The 15,252-nt window shown below is 36.1% G+C and overlaps 2 protein-coding genes across 3 annotated transcripts; both read right to left on the minus strand.

The window, feature by feature from the left end:
- Positions 1-895: 895 nt before the first annotated feature.
- Positions 896-4,192, minus strand: LOC111021795 (membrin-11-like). Its single transcript, XM_022298861.2, has 4 exons — positions 3,718-4,192; positions 3,180-3,300; positions 2,940-3,089; positions 896-1,657 (listed from the first exon to the last, which is right to left on the minus strand). The coding sequence occupies exons 1-4, from the start codon at positions 3,963-3,965 to the stop codon at positions 1,496-1,498; spliced, it is 681 nt and encodes a 226-aa protein (XP_022154553.1). The 5' UTR covers positions 3,966-4,192; the 3' UTR covers positions 896-1,495.
- On the minus strand, positions 3,180-14,473 carry LOC111021794 (Polynucleotidyl transferase, ribonuclease H fold protein with HRDC domain-containing protein). 2 transcript variants are annotated; one of them, XM_022298859.2, is made up of 15 exons: positions 13,659-14,473; positions 13,149-13,304; positions 12,590-12,748; positions 12,425-12,508; positions 11,694-11,773; positions 11,560-11,610; positions 10,945-11,053; positions 8,568-8,650; positions 8,365-8,410; positions 7,415-7,502; positions 7,153-7,328; positions 6,626-6,943; positions 6,404-6,508; positions 5,621-6,319; positions 3,180-3,300 (listed from the first exon to the last, which is right to left on the minus strand). In XM_022298859.2, exons 1-14 carry the CDS (start codon positions 14,325-14,327, stop codon positions 5,627-5,629), a joined length of 2,817 nt encoding a protein of 938 aa, XP_022154551.1. In that variant the 5' UTR covers positions 14,328-14,473; the 3' UTR covers positions 3,180-3,300; positions 5,621-5,626. The 2 variants fall into 2 exon arrangements, with proteins under 2 accessions (XP_022154551.1, XP_022154550.1); XM_022298858.2 differs by lacking the exon at positions 3,180-3,300 and having other exon boundaries at positions 5,499-6,319.
- Between the last annotated feature and the right edge of the window lie 779 nt (positions 14,474-15,252).

Raw genomic sequence — 15,252 nt, forward strand, 5'->3', positions numbered from 1 at the left:
TCATTTAACCTCACTCTACTCTATTTCAAGTGATTATATAACAAAATATAAGAGGTATAAGTCAACCTTTAAAAAAAAACAATAAGAGATATAAGTCAAAGTCAAGAAGGTAGAACCATGAGTCTGACATATTCTCAGGGGACTAAATTACTCATTGAAAGACTATAAAAAAAAAAACTTTATAAAAAAATGATAATTATCAAATCAACTCTAAATTATTATTAGTAATTAAACAGAAAAACAAAACTGACTAAAAAAGATTATTCATTAGTAATGAAACAATGTCATTTCTTATAAATAGAAAATTGAAATTAAATAAACATAATTGCTTGAACACATGACTTCCGGGCAAATTAAAATTTTAATTTTAGAAAAGTTTAAAATCAATTAATAAATTTTCATTTTAAAAAATTGATAAAAAAAATATTTTAATTTCATTAATTGCCGAAATTAGATCATAGTTTGCCTTATCTAAAAGGTCAAATTTTGGAATTTATACCATAAAATATCACAATTTCGAGATATGTTCGTAATTACTTTTATAAAATACAATATTTATATAAATGTTATTAAAAATATCTTCCAGTACAAGTTTAGTATTTAGAATTATTTAGAATTTTTTATAAAATAGATGAAAGTGTAATGTATTGACCTATTCAATTATGTTTACGCAGATCAAATCATTGATTTAACATCGGGAGATTAAAAATATTTTTTTTAGTGTTGTCAATATATCTATCATGATTTTTCTAATATATTTAATCAAAACCTTGTCAATATTCACCATCTAATTCATTCAAAATATTTCATTGTACATATTGAGCTTGAGGGAAAATAAAAACCAACTGTAAGTTGCTGAAACTTTTTTCATAATTCAACACAATGAAGATTGATCTTACCTAAATTTGGGGAATTTTGAATCAAACTTGGGGCAAAATGGTCACACAAGTAGAATTTACATATTTAAGCACTTTAAGAACCATACCAATACCCTACCTTTGAAAATTGAAAAGACGTTGATCTGAACATAGCTCGACTCATCAAGACATTTATACCAAAACTATCTCCCCCAGTTGAATTATAGTACTAAAAAGAAAACTAATTGAGAACTAAGGCACCAAAAAACTTCAGAAGTTCATAAAGTGTTTACTGAAAAGAGCCTGGAATCAGCACCATCATAAAGCAGCTCCTTCTGGTAGATCCATGCATTTAGAATCAGAACTTAACGATGGCAACCCAGAAGATAATCTGCAGATTACCTGAAAACTTGTCGTCGAGTAATCGCAATTGCCAAGCTCGACATGAAGGTCGTCTTCCATAGTAGCTGTGCTCGTGCGCTTCCTAAGTAGTCTATTTAGTGTATAGAATTTTGTCTTCTAGATGGCAGTGAAACCTGCAGAAGTGTTACACTGGGAGGCCAAATTAAAGCAGCCTCAATATGTATCCTTCAAGGAGCCAGCATAGATCGAATTGTCCGACAATCAGTATGTGGAAATCATCGTACCCATCGAACAAATACGAATACAACTACGACAGTTAAAATCATGCCTGCATATTTAATCCAATTATCAACTCGGTGCCGTCTCTCGATCAGTTTGAGTACTGCATTGGAGAGCCCCACTGTGTTGAGCACATCCAGTGCCTTCCTTTGTGCTCTCTGATACACAAAAGTAAACGAATGAATATTAGAGATAGAAAGAGAGAGAGAGAACAGTGAGGGAGATCATCTCGAATCCAACAAGGCTGTAAGTAAAGTAGATGCAGATTTCATTTCAACCTAACCATGGTTTACAAATTACAATTGCATGTTTCAATCAGTCTGAAGAACAATAAAAATGATACTAAGAAAGTTCTTTATTTTAGTAAGGATAATCATAAGTCTTTTCTACAGAAAAGGTTATCAAATAATCATAGCACTAGAGGTGCACAAACGAACATAAAAAACCGATCCGACCAACTAGAACGAACCAACATCGGTTAGTCAGTTCGAATGATGAAAGGTCAGCATTGGTAGTCCTTTGCAAAATCGATTAGTCGGTTGGTCGGCTCGTCCCATACCAATGCAAACCAACCGACTGATTTATAAATTAAAAAAAAAACTCCATACTGCATTCACGTGAATCCAGTATTTTCTTTTTTACACTCTCTCCCTCCCTCATTCGCGTGGCTCTATATCCACTCTTCTTTTTTGTTTAACCTTTGTAATACTCTATCTTTTCAACTTCTCTCTCCCACCCTCTCATTTCTCGTCTACCTGCACCTTTCTTTTTTCTTCCATTCCCCTCCCTCTTCTTTATCATTTTTCCTCTAGTTTTCTCATTCTCATTTCTTCTTTCAGCTCTCTCCCCTTATCCCCTCCACTCTCTCTCATTTCTCTCTGTCTCCACCTTTATTTTTTCTTCCATTCACCCCCTATTCCTTATCATTTTTCCTCTCATTTTTCTTCTAGTTTTCTCACTCTCATTTCTTATTCCATCTCTCTCCCCTTTTCCCCTCCTCTCCGCCTCTCCCTCTCAGTTCTCTTCATCTTGCTCAATCTAATCATAGATTACACAAACATAAACTTCATTAATTCTGTGAGTCAAACATCCCTCAGTGTCTTAAATCAGCAGTCAGCACAAATATGATGCACATGTTTAAAGGCAATTGAAGTGCTTTTTTACTCAAGGACAAACTATAACTGCCAAAATTATAAAAATTCGTATGTAGAATACAACTTCTTCCAAATTTTGAATCAATTCATTTAAAATGATCATCCTGCAGCTATCCTAAAGCAACAGGAGACTACGAATATGGAATAGACTCTTTACAATGTTCAGAATTATAGGGGATACATCAATAACATTTCAAAGATTGTTCTAACAATTAACATTAGCCTCAGTAAATATAGTAAATATAAACATATTTATCTACATGGTCTCAGTTGTGCATATATGTACCTTCAGGCGTTCCCTCTGTTCAGAGTATTTTAAAAGGATTGCTTCTCCAGTCGCACTAGCCTCTTCTAACATCCGTGACGAACTTCGAACTGAGCTCATGGCTTGAGCCTCATCATCAAAAATCCTTAAAATGTGAGCAGAATCTCCACTCTACAAAAACATAACCAAATACCAGTCAAAATGAAAGGTTAAAGGGTTTCAGTCACCAAAAGCAACAAGTAGCTAATAAAAAGTACATACAACTCTTCCAAGCAATTCAGCTCGCTCTTTTGCTTCCATCATCCGCTTCTGGTTTCTAAGAAAATATTTGTCCAGACTCTGCTTCATAGAGTCGGCCTCCTCAGCAACCTGTTCCACCTTTCTGCAGGATAATACCCAATTGTGCCACATCAAGGCTACGGGTCACCAAATTCAAAATAAATCGTAAAACCATCCAAATTTTCAATAAAATTCCAACCCCAAAATGCAACACGCTAGAAAATTATAAAATAAACGCAGTACTTCTCAAACCAAACTCAACCCTGAATCTATGAGAGCACCCCATTTCATTTTTCTTTATCTTTCCTTTTCTGTTCCCTTCTGCGTAAGAAACAATGGGAAACGAAAGGCACATAACACGAAGGGAAGGACATGACATCCACCGCATTTGACGAATTGACAAATCAGTAAAGAACAACAAAATTTTCAATTAAAAATGAAAAAAAAAAACAAGTAAATACAAAAAATTCAAAATTCGACCCCAATCAGAAAACGCAAAGGTGGGTAATGGAACAAGAACCTTTTCCACAAATCACGTTGAGACTTGGCGGCTACGGAGCGCCAGAGGCGTTCCATTTCAACGCAGAGGGACTGGATCTGAGTAATATCCCTCTTGATGGAGGAAGAGAGGTCGGGGGAGTCGCCGCTGGGCGCAGAGTACTCAAGACGCTCAAGTTTCTCAAGCCCATCTCGGGTCCTCAACAGGAGCCTCTTCGCACTCTGGTATATCTCAGAAAGCGTCCCTCCTCCTCCTTCCATGGCCGCCATAGTAATCACCACACAGAGCGATGGAGATTGATTTCGGGTTCGTCAAATTCCGGATTCCAAATCGAAGTAGAAGACACGAAATTTCAGAAATTTGAGCGAAATTAAACCAAGGAATTCGATGAAAGTCGAACGGAAAAAGAGTCTCTCCAATTAAAGGATCCCAACGAAGGAAACGAAGAAGGAGAAGGAGAAGTGCCAGATTGATTTTCTCCTTCGCTAAGGAAAATCAAAACGACGCCGCATTCGAGATGGTGACGTGCTGTCTTGTAGCCGTAGATGGCTTTTGTAATGAATGGCTCAGATTGTTCGAATTCGTTCATATGCCTAACGCTAATGAAAGTTTCGGCTGACATCGACGGACCAATAGGAGACCGCCAACTCACACAGCGTCTGACGTGGCGGAGGTTCCGCGATTTTTCTGGTTGAACACTCGTATGTATTTAATTTATTAGTTAAATATTCTTTTTACCCTTTGTAAATTTTGATCCCTCACTTTCTTGAAATATTGTTATAAATTTGTATTAAAAAATTCCTATTGGATATAGAATTTGTAGTAAAATTTTATAAATATTGACCAAAATAATAATTTGTAAAAAATACACGAAACAAAAGTTAAAAAAACAAAGACCAAAATTGTATTTAAACCTAATTCTTTTTCCCATTCATCTACTTTAAGAATATTTAAATTTTACCTCTATGTCTCAATACTTTCAAAGAGCACATTTTAATCCTTACACTTCTAAAAAAAATTATTATATCTATTTTGTCTTATTCTATACACAATAAAAACTCTTTAATATAAAATTACGACAATAAATCAAAAAAGTTTATCGTGTAGAATGCCCTTCCCTACATTTTAGATTTGTCAAAATGACCAAATATTAGAAAACAAGTTGTATTACCCCCTTCCCTCTCCCATTCCTTTTGAAAATTCTGCAGTTTAGATGAGGACTTCTCAACTATTTGCTAATATTTCTGCAATTATTTGAGCTTTTGGATTTTTAACCAAATATGCACTTCTATAAGGACATTTTGCCCAATAACCTTTGAAAATTTGTTTTCGAAAAAAAAAGGAAAGATAAATGAATATTTTAAAAGTACAATAACAAAAAATAGATAGGAACTAGTATTACAAAACAAAGTTAAAGTATGAAGATCAAAATATTTAACTTTTATGAAGGGACCTAACTCAAAACAAGAGGATATTTAACTCTGAATATAATATAATCCATCCCTAATTCAAAACAAGATTGAGAAAAGAAGAAAATTTGAGGCTATAGATATCAACAAGAGGATATTTCACTCTAAATATAATATAATTCATCCCTAACTCAAAACAATCTAAAGCAAATTTCACCAATTCTCTATTATGTCCCGTTCGATCTTCCGACATTTTAATCGAAAATATCTTAACCAATTGAGTTATACTCACAATTACTCTTAATTATAATTTGGGAAGGCAAAAGTGATTTAGGAGACCATTCTAGATTTGTACCCCCAACACCAAATTGAAAACAAGAAGCAAACTTACTCTTTCAACAAACACTACTACCTTAATACTTCTTTCCTTTTAATACTTGAGAAATCTTTTTGACTAGTAATATCATACCATACCAGTGATGTCTGTATTTTACAGAGGGAAAAAAATCACTTACATCGATTTAGCGGAAAGTTGCACTTCGATTTCCAGTTGCGGGGAAGGCATGGCGTCGTTTGCCCTGTGGTAATTCCATGGTGCCACTGTTCTTTTGAACTCTATCTAGACCTAAACCTAACTTTGCCCCAGCGTTCTTTGATGGCTTTGGGTCTTTGTCATCCTCAGGTCTCGAGTCGTCTTCCTCTAGGTCTTCTCCGAATACTACTTGTTTCCTTGCTGCTTCATAGTTGAATGGTTCGAGCTGCAAAAAGCCACTTTGTTTTCCTGAATTGCCAGTTCCTCCAATGTCCATAGCTTGTTCATTTGAATTCAAACATTTCTGAAAGCTAGAGGACAATTCAGACAGAGACATTGGCTCGTCGTCGTCGTCGTCAATTTCAAGAGGTGAACTAGCACTAAAACCTTTCAACTTTTGCTCATCAGCGGTTTCTGCTACAGGATGGGATTCTTCTTCGTCATCTGAATCGTCTTCCAACATAATAATCCCATCCGAGCAGGGCTTTGCAACTGGTATGGCAGGAGGTTCTACCTTCGAGCTTTTCGCTGACTCGGCAGCAGGTGCTTCAGAATTTTGAGTTTTTAATGCAGTCATGGTCGGTTCTGTAACAGGCTTCAACTGCTCACTTGTTCCCGAGAACGAATGGAAGGGTAGAGCCACGGAGGACCTAATTTTATCCAACTTGTTCTCTTCCTTATCCTAATAGGAGATAAAAAGAGCAATATTAATGAAGCAGCATCACAGGAAGCAGTACAAGAAACTGTTATCTTGTGCAGTACTCACCTTCTTATCGGTATCTAATTTTCTCTTCGGGGCCGAGTTTCCCAGTAGCGCCCCCAGACCACCTCGATTACTCTTCTTTTGTAACGAAATGTTCACTCCAGTAACCTTAAAGGGAAATCATTTAGAACATAGATCTCAAAGCAAAGAAAACAAACACAGACAAACAAGAGAAAGTTCTTCTAATTAGTCTTTAACTATGGTCAATTAGAGATATTTGACAACCTGTGCTACTGGATATTTATCGCCGTTCAAGTGTCTGCTCGGCTCTGAAGTTGTTGGGCCCACTTGAGAGACCTGTCTACTCCCGTTCATAGCAGGATGCAGGGAATGGTCCACCTTAATACATTTTCCAGGTTCAAATGGCCGGTATCCATGTTCCAAGGGTGCAACTTTAGACTGAGAAGAGGGTGAACAGATTCGATCATTGGCAGATTTATCAACAGCACCATCCTTCATAATCGGAATTGTGTGCCTCAAATTCGAAGTATCGGGTACAATAGTCTCTCGTTGTTCATTAGTTGATGCATTTTCTTCCAATGTCTGCCATGTAACCACATATGAAGCCGGTGACTCCATGAATAAATACGTTCCATTTATCTCATTTAAACTAACACTGACACTAAATATAATTAATATCTCGAACCACCATGAATTCATGGAAGGCAGCCCCAAACCTTAGGAAAATATTCTCAAGTCACAATAGCATAATTATGTGGTTTTATAGGTGTTACTATATGCACAAGCCTTACCGCCAACGCCTCTGTACGGGCTTCCTTCAAGCGCTCTACAACCTCTTCAAAGGCACAAGCATTTAGCATAGAATGCCTAATGATGTCAACAATTGAAGCAAGATTGCGCTCAAGATATGGGTGCTTTGATTTCAGTATTCGACGTAATTTGCTTACGTTGACAGGCATCTGCTTGGCTTTAACAGTAAGAAAAAGATGTAAAAATTCAGAAGAAAGAAAAAAGTGATAATTCCTAACTATGTCAGCACAGGTTTCCCAGTACCGATTTCCAGAAGCGTTTTGTTTGGCAGTATGTAACCAGTACTTTCATCCTCTGAACGAGCAACAATATCTCGCCACTCAAAGAGACCCTGTCACAAAGTAAATAAAGTTTTTACTGAACAGAGATTAAGGCTTTGTATTTACTTCCAGCAACATAAATTAAATATGACATGTGATATAGCCTCCTATCAATTAATTTTATCAAAATATCACTAGTATTCTCACAATTTTTTAGTATTTTTTCACCTTTATTCATAACACATTTGAATTCTTAGCCAAATTTTAAAAACAAAAACAAGTTTTTGGAAACTAACTCTTTTGATTTTCAAAATCTTAAATAATTATCTAACGAGGCCTAAATAACCCATTTATTTCATTTCTTTTTTTTTAGTAGAACATGTAGGGGTGGGGAATCGAACTCACAACCTCATGGTTGGAGGTATATGCCAATTACCGCTGAGCTATTGCTCGCTTTGGCCATATTTATTCCATTTCTCAGAGCATATACTAGCACTAGCAGGATAATGATACTCAAGCCAAGTGGGAGATGGCTCTACTCGTTTTGGTTAAGTGGAAAGGTATGACCACAACTCTAAAACCCTTTTCTGATAACGGCATATTCTACCAATAGCCCTACCAAAAACAAAATAATTATCCAAGGAGTGCTGGACTGACACAAACTAGAGTTGAAACCTCCAGTCCAGAAGAAGGTTGTCAGACACTGAGTGTGAAGAACGGATTGCTGTGTCAGATTTTGTAATTGTAATCCCTTCATTTTTTATGCTGATTGGGGTCCTTTTTAATAATTTCCTCAGAAAATTGGGTGGATTGCTCATCCCCCATTTTTGTATTAAAAGAAAAAGATATTTGAAAATTGGTCATCAACCCCGTAACCATCATAATGCAGACATAGTATAGTATGGATAAAATGTGAAGGGTAAGGAACCTTACTGCAGCAACAGCAAGTTGTTGAGCGTTGAAACCAGAACCCTGCAATCTGTATTAAAATAAATTGAATAAAAAAATTATCAACGAATACCATTGAACACAAGGAGATAAGAAAAGGAAAGAAATTTCACTAGCTGGAGGAAAAGTAAAGAACTCAAAATGGTAATGTCCTTTTTACCAAAGATAAAAGAAACAAGAAGACTAACCCATATACATAAAGATATGAACTTTCAGTCAACAGCTCCTTCTCATAAAGATGCAGGCATACATCATAACTCCGCTTGTAGACCTACATGAAACGAGTAGCTTCATCAAAAAGGTAAACTCCATACTATGTAGCAGACAAAACAGAACCTTCGGCCAACAGAATCTTCTATCTTCTATATTGACCGCACGAAAGGTTACATACCGCATCACCCAGGAAATGTCAAACCACATGGAAATATGGTACACAAAAAAAAATTAAATTTCCAGTAAAATAAGCAATTAGCAGCTCCCTCTTAATTTAAATCAATTAAAAACATAAAAGGTCTCGACAAAGTTGGAGCAACCCCCAAACTTGTTTTGATGAGAAAAAAAATAGTGGATCTCTTATCAAAAAAAGAAGAAAATAGTGGATTTATGAACTACACCAAACGAGCAAATCCTAAGCTAAAGGATTACAAAAAGGCATCCCAACTGGCTAAGATGGAAGAAACATACTAGTTACAAGATAACCAGAGGCAAAACCAAGTATAAAAAAGTCTTGCAATACCATCCAGACTTATTCAGGATATATTTCGTTTCCTCTAATCATCAACCACTTTGGGCTATAAGAATGGGGTCAACATTTTTCCTACCAAGAATCAAACACTAATCTATAGGTTGTTTGGAATGCAAAATGCTAGAAGGCATCACAATTTTTAAACCCTCTAACACAAATTTTATACAGATAAGTGGCACAACTATCGGTCTAAATCCCCTCATAAACAAGCTACCAAATGTTCGGGGACCTAAGTAATAGTTATTAATAATTTTTAATGGTGACATTAACAATACCATTTTGAGAAAATTCTTAGAACATCTCTGTAATGCCACATTCAAAAAATGTCCCAACGCTTTTTAAAGAATTTCAGCCGTGGAATAAAGACATGTAGTAGGGTCACGTTGAAATCAGTTCTATAACAATATATTTGCTAACAAATTTCACATCTTTGTCACCCCATGGTGTAATGTGGCCAGTGGCCTTTATTTTAATTTTTTTATGTTTTTGATATCCGTGAGTGTCCAGAACCGCTTGCACGCACCTTGACTAATCTCACGGGACAACTGCCTAACCCTACTACATTTGGTTGCCAAGGTAACTCGTAGGATATTAGATCCTAGGTAGGTGGCCACCATGGTTTGAATCCATTCCCTATAAGCCCTTTGCTATTTACATTGGCCCTTATTGACCACTAGGTCACACCAGTGAAACTCAAATTAGCTGCGATATATGAATTGGTGTACTTTGTAAGGAAATTGATGAAAATCAGTTCCGCCTCTTCTTTCAGAGTCAATTCCGTCTAATTGCCAGACTGATTTCCTAAGTTTCTTCAATGGCCACACTGGACTTATGTCTCGATAAGGGGGAATGTATAACAACTCCTTTGTAGACATGGGGCAAGTGAAACATGAAGCTGTAATGCTTCTTTAGATGATGAGGAAAATGATGCTGAGCCTGTGGTCCATGAGGAGAATCTTTTCCACGAGAATTTGGTTGGAGGAAAATTGAAGAAGATTTTTCAGCAACAGAAAAAATTGGGAAAAAGTGGTAAAAAGGCTAGGATTGTAATGAACTTCAATTGGGGTTTTGTTTTTTTGTAAGCCCTGGGGTTGGACTTTGACCATGTCCGTGTTTCAAAAAAGAAAACATGAAGTGGAACTCTAATTCAATCAAAATGTAGAAGGCAGCAAACCTATATCTACACATAAGAAAAAACGGATCCCCAAAAATTTAATAGGTGAGAGTAAAACACAAATCTCATAGTGTTGTAGGGAAAATCTCATGCGGCAGGATAAGCCTTAAACTAAAATTTTAAAAATAAATGATGACGAAGATTATGATGATGATGCACCCTGTAATTTTTATTTCCACACTTGAAGCAACATCAAACTTTTGAACATTGACAAGCTCAAGGAATGTTTACTAGAAAAAATCTTAATCCAGAGAAAGTTACATACACTATTCCATCAGCTCTTATGTCACATCTATTAGCTGAATGAATTCGCTCAGATTCCAAGCTTTCCTTTGAAAAATGTCATATTGGAAAAGGAGAAGGAAAAAGAAAACTGTACATAAGTTTATCCTATCTTTTAAGTGGCTAGTTCACTTCCTGTCCTGATAAAACCATTAAAAACATGAACGTTGTTTAAGACCTCAGTTGACAGTAACTTTAAGGAGAATCTACAATTTGTGGTGCAAACGTGAAGGTAGATCAAGATAAGCAGTACAAAAAGTGAACATGAAGCTGAACAAAGATTAACTACTTTTCCGTAAAATCCAGTACTTTCAGATCAAGAGTTCATAAGAAATATAGCATAAGATGCCAATCGAAACTGTACCTCTACCAAAGGAAAGTCAGATTCTTCAGATTCACGGGGCATCGAGGACAGTTTCATCTTCATCAAATCATAAATATACAGCAAATAATGTGTATCTTCCCTAGCATATCTGTCATTAAAAGAAACGGAATTAAAGATGAGGAAAGTTGTTGAGGATACAACAAAATAATGTACAAGCAATACCACACACTTTAAAAAGCATGGACACTTTCATTTGGGTAATTTGTTTTGCACATGTTGGACACTCCACTTGTTGGACTTTTACAGCGAAAAAAGAATACTAGTTACACCAAATACACTAACAGAAGCCTCCATACTAGAAAAGTTGCACTGATCTCTTAACTTAAGAATCATCACACACCAGTGTCCTATTTTCTCCTTATTGACATAGTTCTAACTGTTTGCCATGAGCTTAAATATTTTATGACATTTATCTCGTCTCATTCCTAAAATTCACAATAATACATTTAATATTTATGGGGAAAATTGTCAAATGCTGTACGCAAAGACTACAAGGGAAAAAAATAAGAATAATTTGCATCCCCAAGGAGTAAAATAAATAAGGTATAAGTAATATGGAAAAAAAATTATGACAGGACCTAAAGACATTTATACCTCAGCATCTCCTCGGGAAGAGGTCTTAATCTCCAGTCTGCATTTTGGTATCTGTGACGAATTTAACTGTTAAAGCTACAAAAAAGACCAACCCACACACACAGCATCCAGATTCAGAGAGAGAAATCCCCTACTCTTTATTAGCTGCAACTCCACAATAGTGATGAAGGAGATACTCCAGACTATTTCTTTCTAGTTTCAATACTCTTGAAGCCTGAGGATAGAAAATGTATAAATCTCCAGGTAGAGCTATTCATTTTCTTCAAGTTAACATAAAGAGAAATAAGACTAAAACTAGACAATCCTTGAAAAAATAATTTATCACAAAACCACTTATTCCCAGGAAACAAATCCCAAGAGCCACTAGCCAATAAGCCACAAGTAGAGCCTTATTTGATGGCAAGAAAAGCAGGAAATACATTTATAAAAAAAAAACCATTAAACTTGGAATATTGAATTTGATATACCCAAGAAAAAAAATATATAATTTAAAAGAATGATTGCTAAGGATGTCCTGCCCAGGGCAGACGAGTGCCCCTAGGTATAGGATAGCAAAGCTTCAACTCCCAATTATAAAAAATTAAAAAAAAAAAGGAATGATTGCTAAGGATGATGATTTTTTTGATAATCAGAAATTCAGAGACATTCTAGTTCCTATAATCAATGGAAAACCTTGATTAGATGTCAGAATACTTCTAATGTAGACAAAACTGTGTATATATAAGGGGATAAGTTCGTGCAAGAACCTATGAATGACATTATAAGCTGCAAACCATCATGCTAATGTAGACAAAGTAGAATCTGACAAGGAGTAACCATAAAAAACAAAAACTTGAATATCCAAGATAATGGCATATAAGACCACCTGCCCAGTGTCAAATAAGTTGCAAATATAAATCCCGAAATCCCGTTGAAGCCACACAATGTCTCGATCTGCTCCATGCAGCACCTAAATGAGGATAAATATTATCATAAAAACCCCATGCAAACTAAAATGCCAACAAACAACTCTTTTTCTCCAAACGTCAACCTTTTTCTTGGAAGGATCCTTGAAAACCTCTCTCAGATAGGGCCCCACATGAATTCTGAGCTTCAATGTATCTACAACAAAATCTTCAGTTCTTGTAGATATTTGCATCAGACAGGTAAGTCCTTGAAAAGATCGATACTGATTATGTTCCAGATCAACCTAAAACATTAATAGCGTGCATCAAATAATAGACCATAGAACTCAAAATTGCAAAGAAAGTGTGGATATAGAATGCATGTTAAAAGGGAATTAGATATTTATCAATAAATCATAACATGAGAGACTCTACAAGTGCAATATGTTCCATTGAAAGTTAACACCAACCTCTGATTTACTTGGTATTATTGCAACAGATCTTGGATCATATTTATGCTTTTTACTGATTTCTTCCCCATCTCAAATTAATAACGCAAACATGAAAGCTTGAGAAGTAAGCATTTGTAAGGCTAAAATAATTTTAGACATGGTTTAAATTACATAACAAAAAAACTGGTCCCCTTCTGATCTATATGCTTCCTCATTATGACATCAAAACATAAAATTAGTAATAGTTTTGTACCGCAAATTCATTCACCCCCCGCAATTTAGATGCCAGATCTTTCAAGTCATTGACTTCCTCAATGAATTTGAAAGGAGTAGACTCCAAAGATGGTGGATAAGCAGGTTGAAAATCTTCATCAATCTTATCAACAAAGTCCAATACAGATAACTTCTCCTGCACAAGCAAATTGATGTAAGCAACAACTCCCAACTTCCACAAACGATAACTGCTGAATAAAAGTGGAAACACGCTATGCACTTGACAATCCCATTGAACACCAGAATTTCAATCACTATCCCTCCCTAGCTAAACTACAGACCATCTCCATAAAAGATAAACCAAAAACTTCTTATCCTGGCCATTAAAATTTTGGTCTTGACTGGCCAAAGTAATGCCAAAAACCTAGAGAAGTTAATTTAAGCCAAATGTGCTCTTCACTCCTCTGTAAACAAACAGAAAAATAAACACAAAGAAAGGGGAAAAGTAGCACTTTAAGACCAAGATAAGCCATAAAATGGTTAAACTAACCAGTGGATGTATAAACCTGGAACCATCTTCACTCCTTTGCAACCAAACGTGCTCGAAAGGCTGGTTTGAATTATTAACCAAAATATTGAACTCATCCTGCGGCCTACGAATAGTGGGTATATGAAATGGAACTTTCGGCTTCACCCCCATAGTTTTCCTATCCTTGGTAGCAACCTTCACACTCGACTCCAAACTCGAATCATGCAAATCATCTCCATGACTCGGCATCTTCTTTTTCTTCCCACACACCAACTGAAACCCATCATCCGGGTCTGCCGTCGTCAAAGCCACTGCCCTCCCACTCTCCTCCTCCTCCTCCTCCTTCCGAATCCTCTGGAACTCGTCCAGCGACACATCAAACCGCTCAAATATTTCATCATTGACATTGACCAACCAATCATACGCGTCGTCGGTATCCTCGGGGAAAGCCATTTCCTTGCCCCACACTCCGGCGGACGAGCCAATGGTCTCGAGCATCGACTGAGATTGCCGCTCGATGCTCCGTATAGGGATTTTGAATTCGTCGAAGTTGTAATAGAAGTGGAAGTCTTTGTCGGCTGGAATGCCCCGGGAAGAGCCCGAGAGCCTCGACAGAGACGAACCGAGAGAACCACTGGCTAGGGATTGCAAAGTCTGAGGCTTCTGCGAATCAGACTGATCGACGTCCATCTTCTCGCCGGTGGCCGGACGTGGAGCGATCTCCGTTCAGGTTTCGGCGATTAGGGTTCCGGCGAAGAGTTGCAGAGAAGAAGTTTCTTTCGGCTTCGCATATACTTCACTGAGAAAGAAAGAGAGAAGAGAGAGAGAGAGAAGAGGAAAATGGAAGTGAAAGAAAAGGGTAGAGAGAGAGAGAGGGCGTCACGTGAGAGGAGCGAGAGCGCACGTGAGTGTGTGAGCGCGTGCGTTTCACGTTTTCACTTGCGAGATTGGGATATCTGGATCCACTCGTGAGGCTAAATAGGAAAAGGAAAATATCTGGGTTTTCGAATCCCTTTTGGATAAAATATCTGATTTCACCGACCTGAATATTAAATATTTTACAAAAACACTCTTCATATGTATTTTTTATTTATGTGATTATTTTTTTAGTTCATAGCAAATTTTTAAATGTCGACCTCATTAGAGACGTTGATATCTCACTTTCATAAAAACGTCAATAGAAATAGAGATTTTAAAGGTCGATCTGGGTAAAATGTCAATATTAATAAATATTTATATAAAATTTATGAAAATAAAAAATATATATTTAAATTAACTCAAGATCATACTACCCTTTCTAAATAGGTTAGAAATAGAAATTATTAATATTAATATTATGTTTAGAAATAGGTTAGAAATTATTAATATTAATATTATATTTTTTTAAATAATTAATACTATGATACTAATGAAATTTTGTGATGTTTTCCATATTTTGTCAAATTTTTAATATTATAAAAATATCTTTTTATCTCGAATCCAATGATACAAAAACCGTCGATAGACATATCGACTTGTCGATATTTAATACCATAGATCATATACCATAGATCATATATATGTACTAATTACCGGTGAACTAAGTTCGTATTGGTATTACTAATTTGTTTGTAAT

Source organism: Momordica charantia (assembly GCF_013281855.1).
Source record: "Momordica charantia cultivar OHB3-1 chromosome 1 unlocalized genomic scaffold, Mcharantia_2.0 BLBB01000001.1, whole genome shotgun sequence".
Lineage (NCBI taxonomy): Eukaryota > Viridiplantae > Streptophyta > Magnoliopsida > Cucurbitales > Cucurbitaceae > Momordica > Momordica charantia.

Coding starts and splice junctions, on each gene's coding strand:
- LOC111021795 (XM_022298861.2), bottom strand. CDS start 3,965: ATGGCGGCCATGGAAGGAGGAGGAGGGACGCTTTCTGAGATATACCAG. Junction 3,301..3,717: donor CAACGTGATTTGTGGAAAAG/GTTCTTGTTCCA, acceptor ATTATCCTGCAG/AAAGGTGGAACAGGTTGCTG. Junction 1,658..2,939: donor AACAGAGGGAACGCCTGAAG/GTACATATATGC, acceptor TTTGTGTATCAG/AGAGCACAAAGGAAGGCACT.
- LOC111021794 (XM_022298859.2), bottom strand. CDS start 14,327: ATGGACGTCGATCAGTCTGATTCGCAGAAGCCTCAGACTTTGCAATCC. Junction 11,774..12,424: donor ACTTATTTGACACTGGGCAG/GTGGTCTTATAT, acceptor TTCTATCCTCAG/GCTTCAAGAGTATTGAAACT. Junction 8,411..8,567: donor TCATATCTTTATGTATATGG/GTTAGTCTTCTT, acceptor ATTTTAATACAG/ATTGCAGGGTTCTGGTTTCA.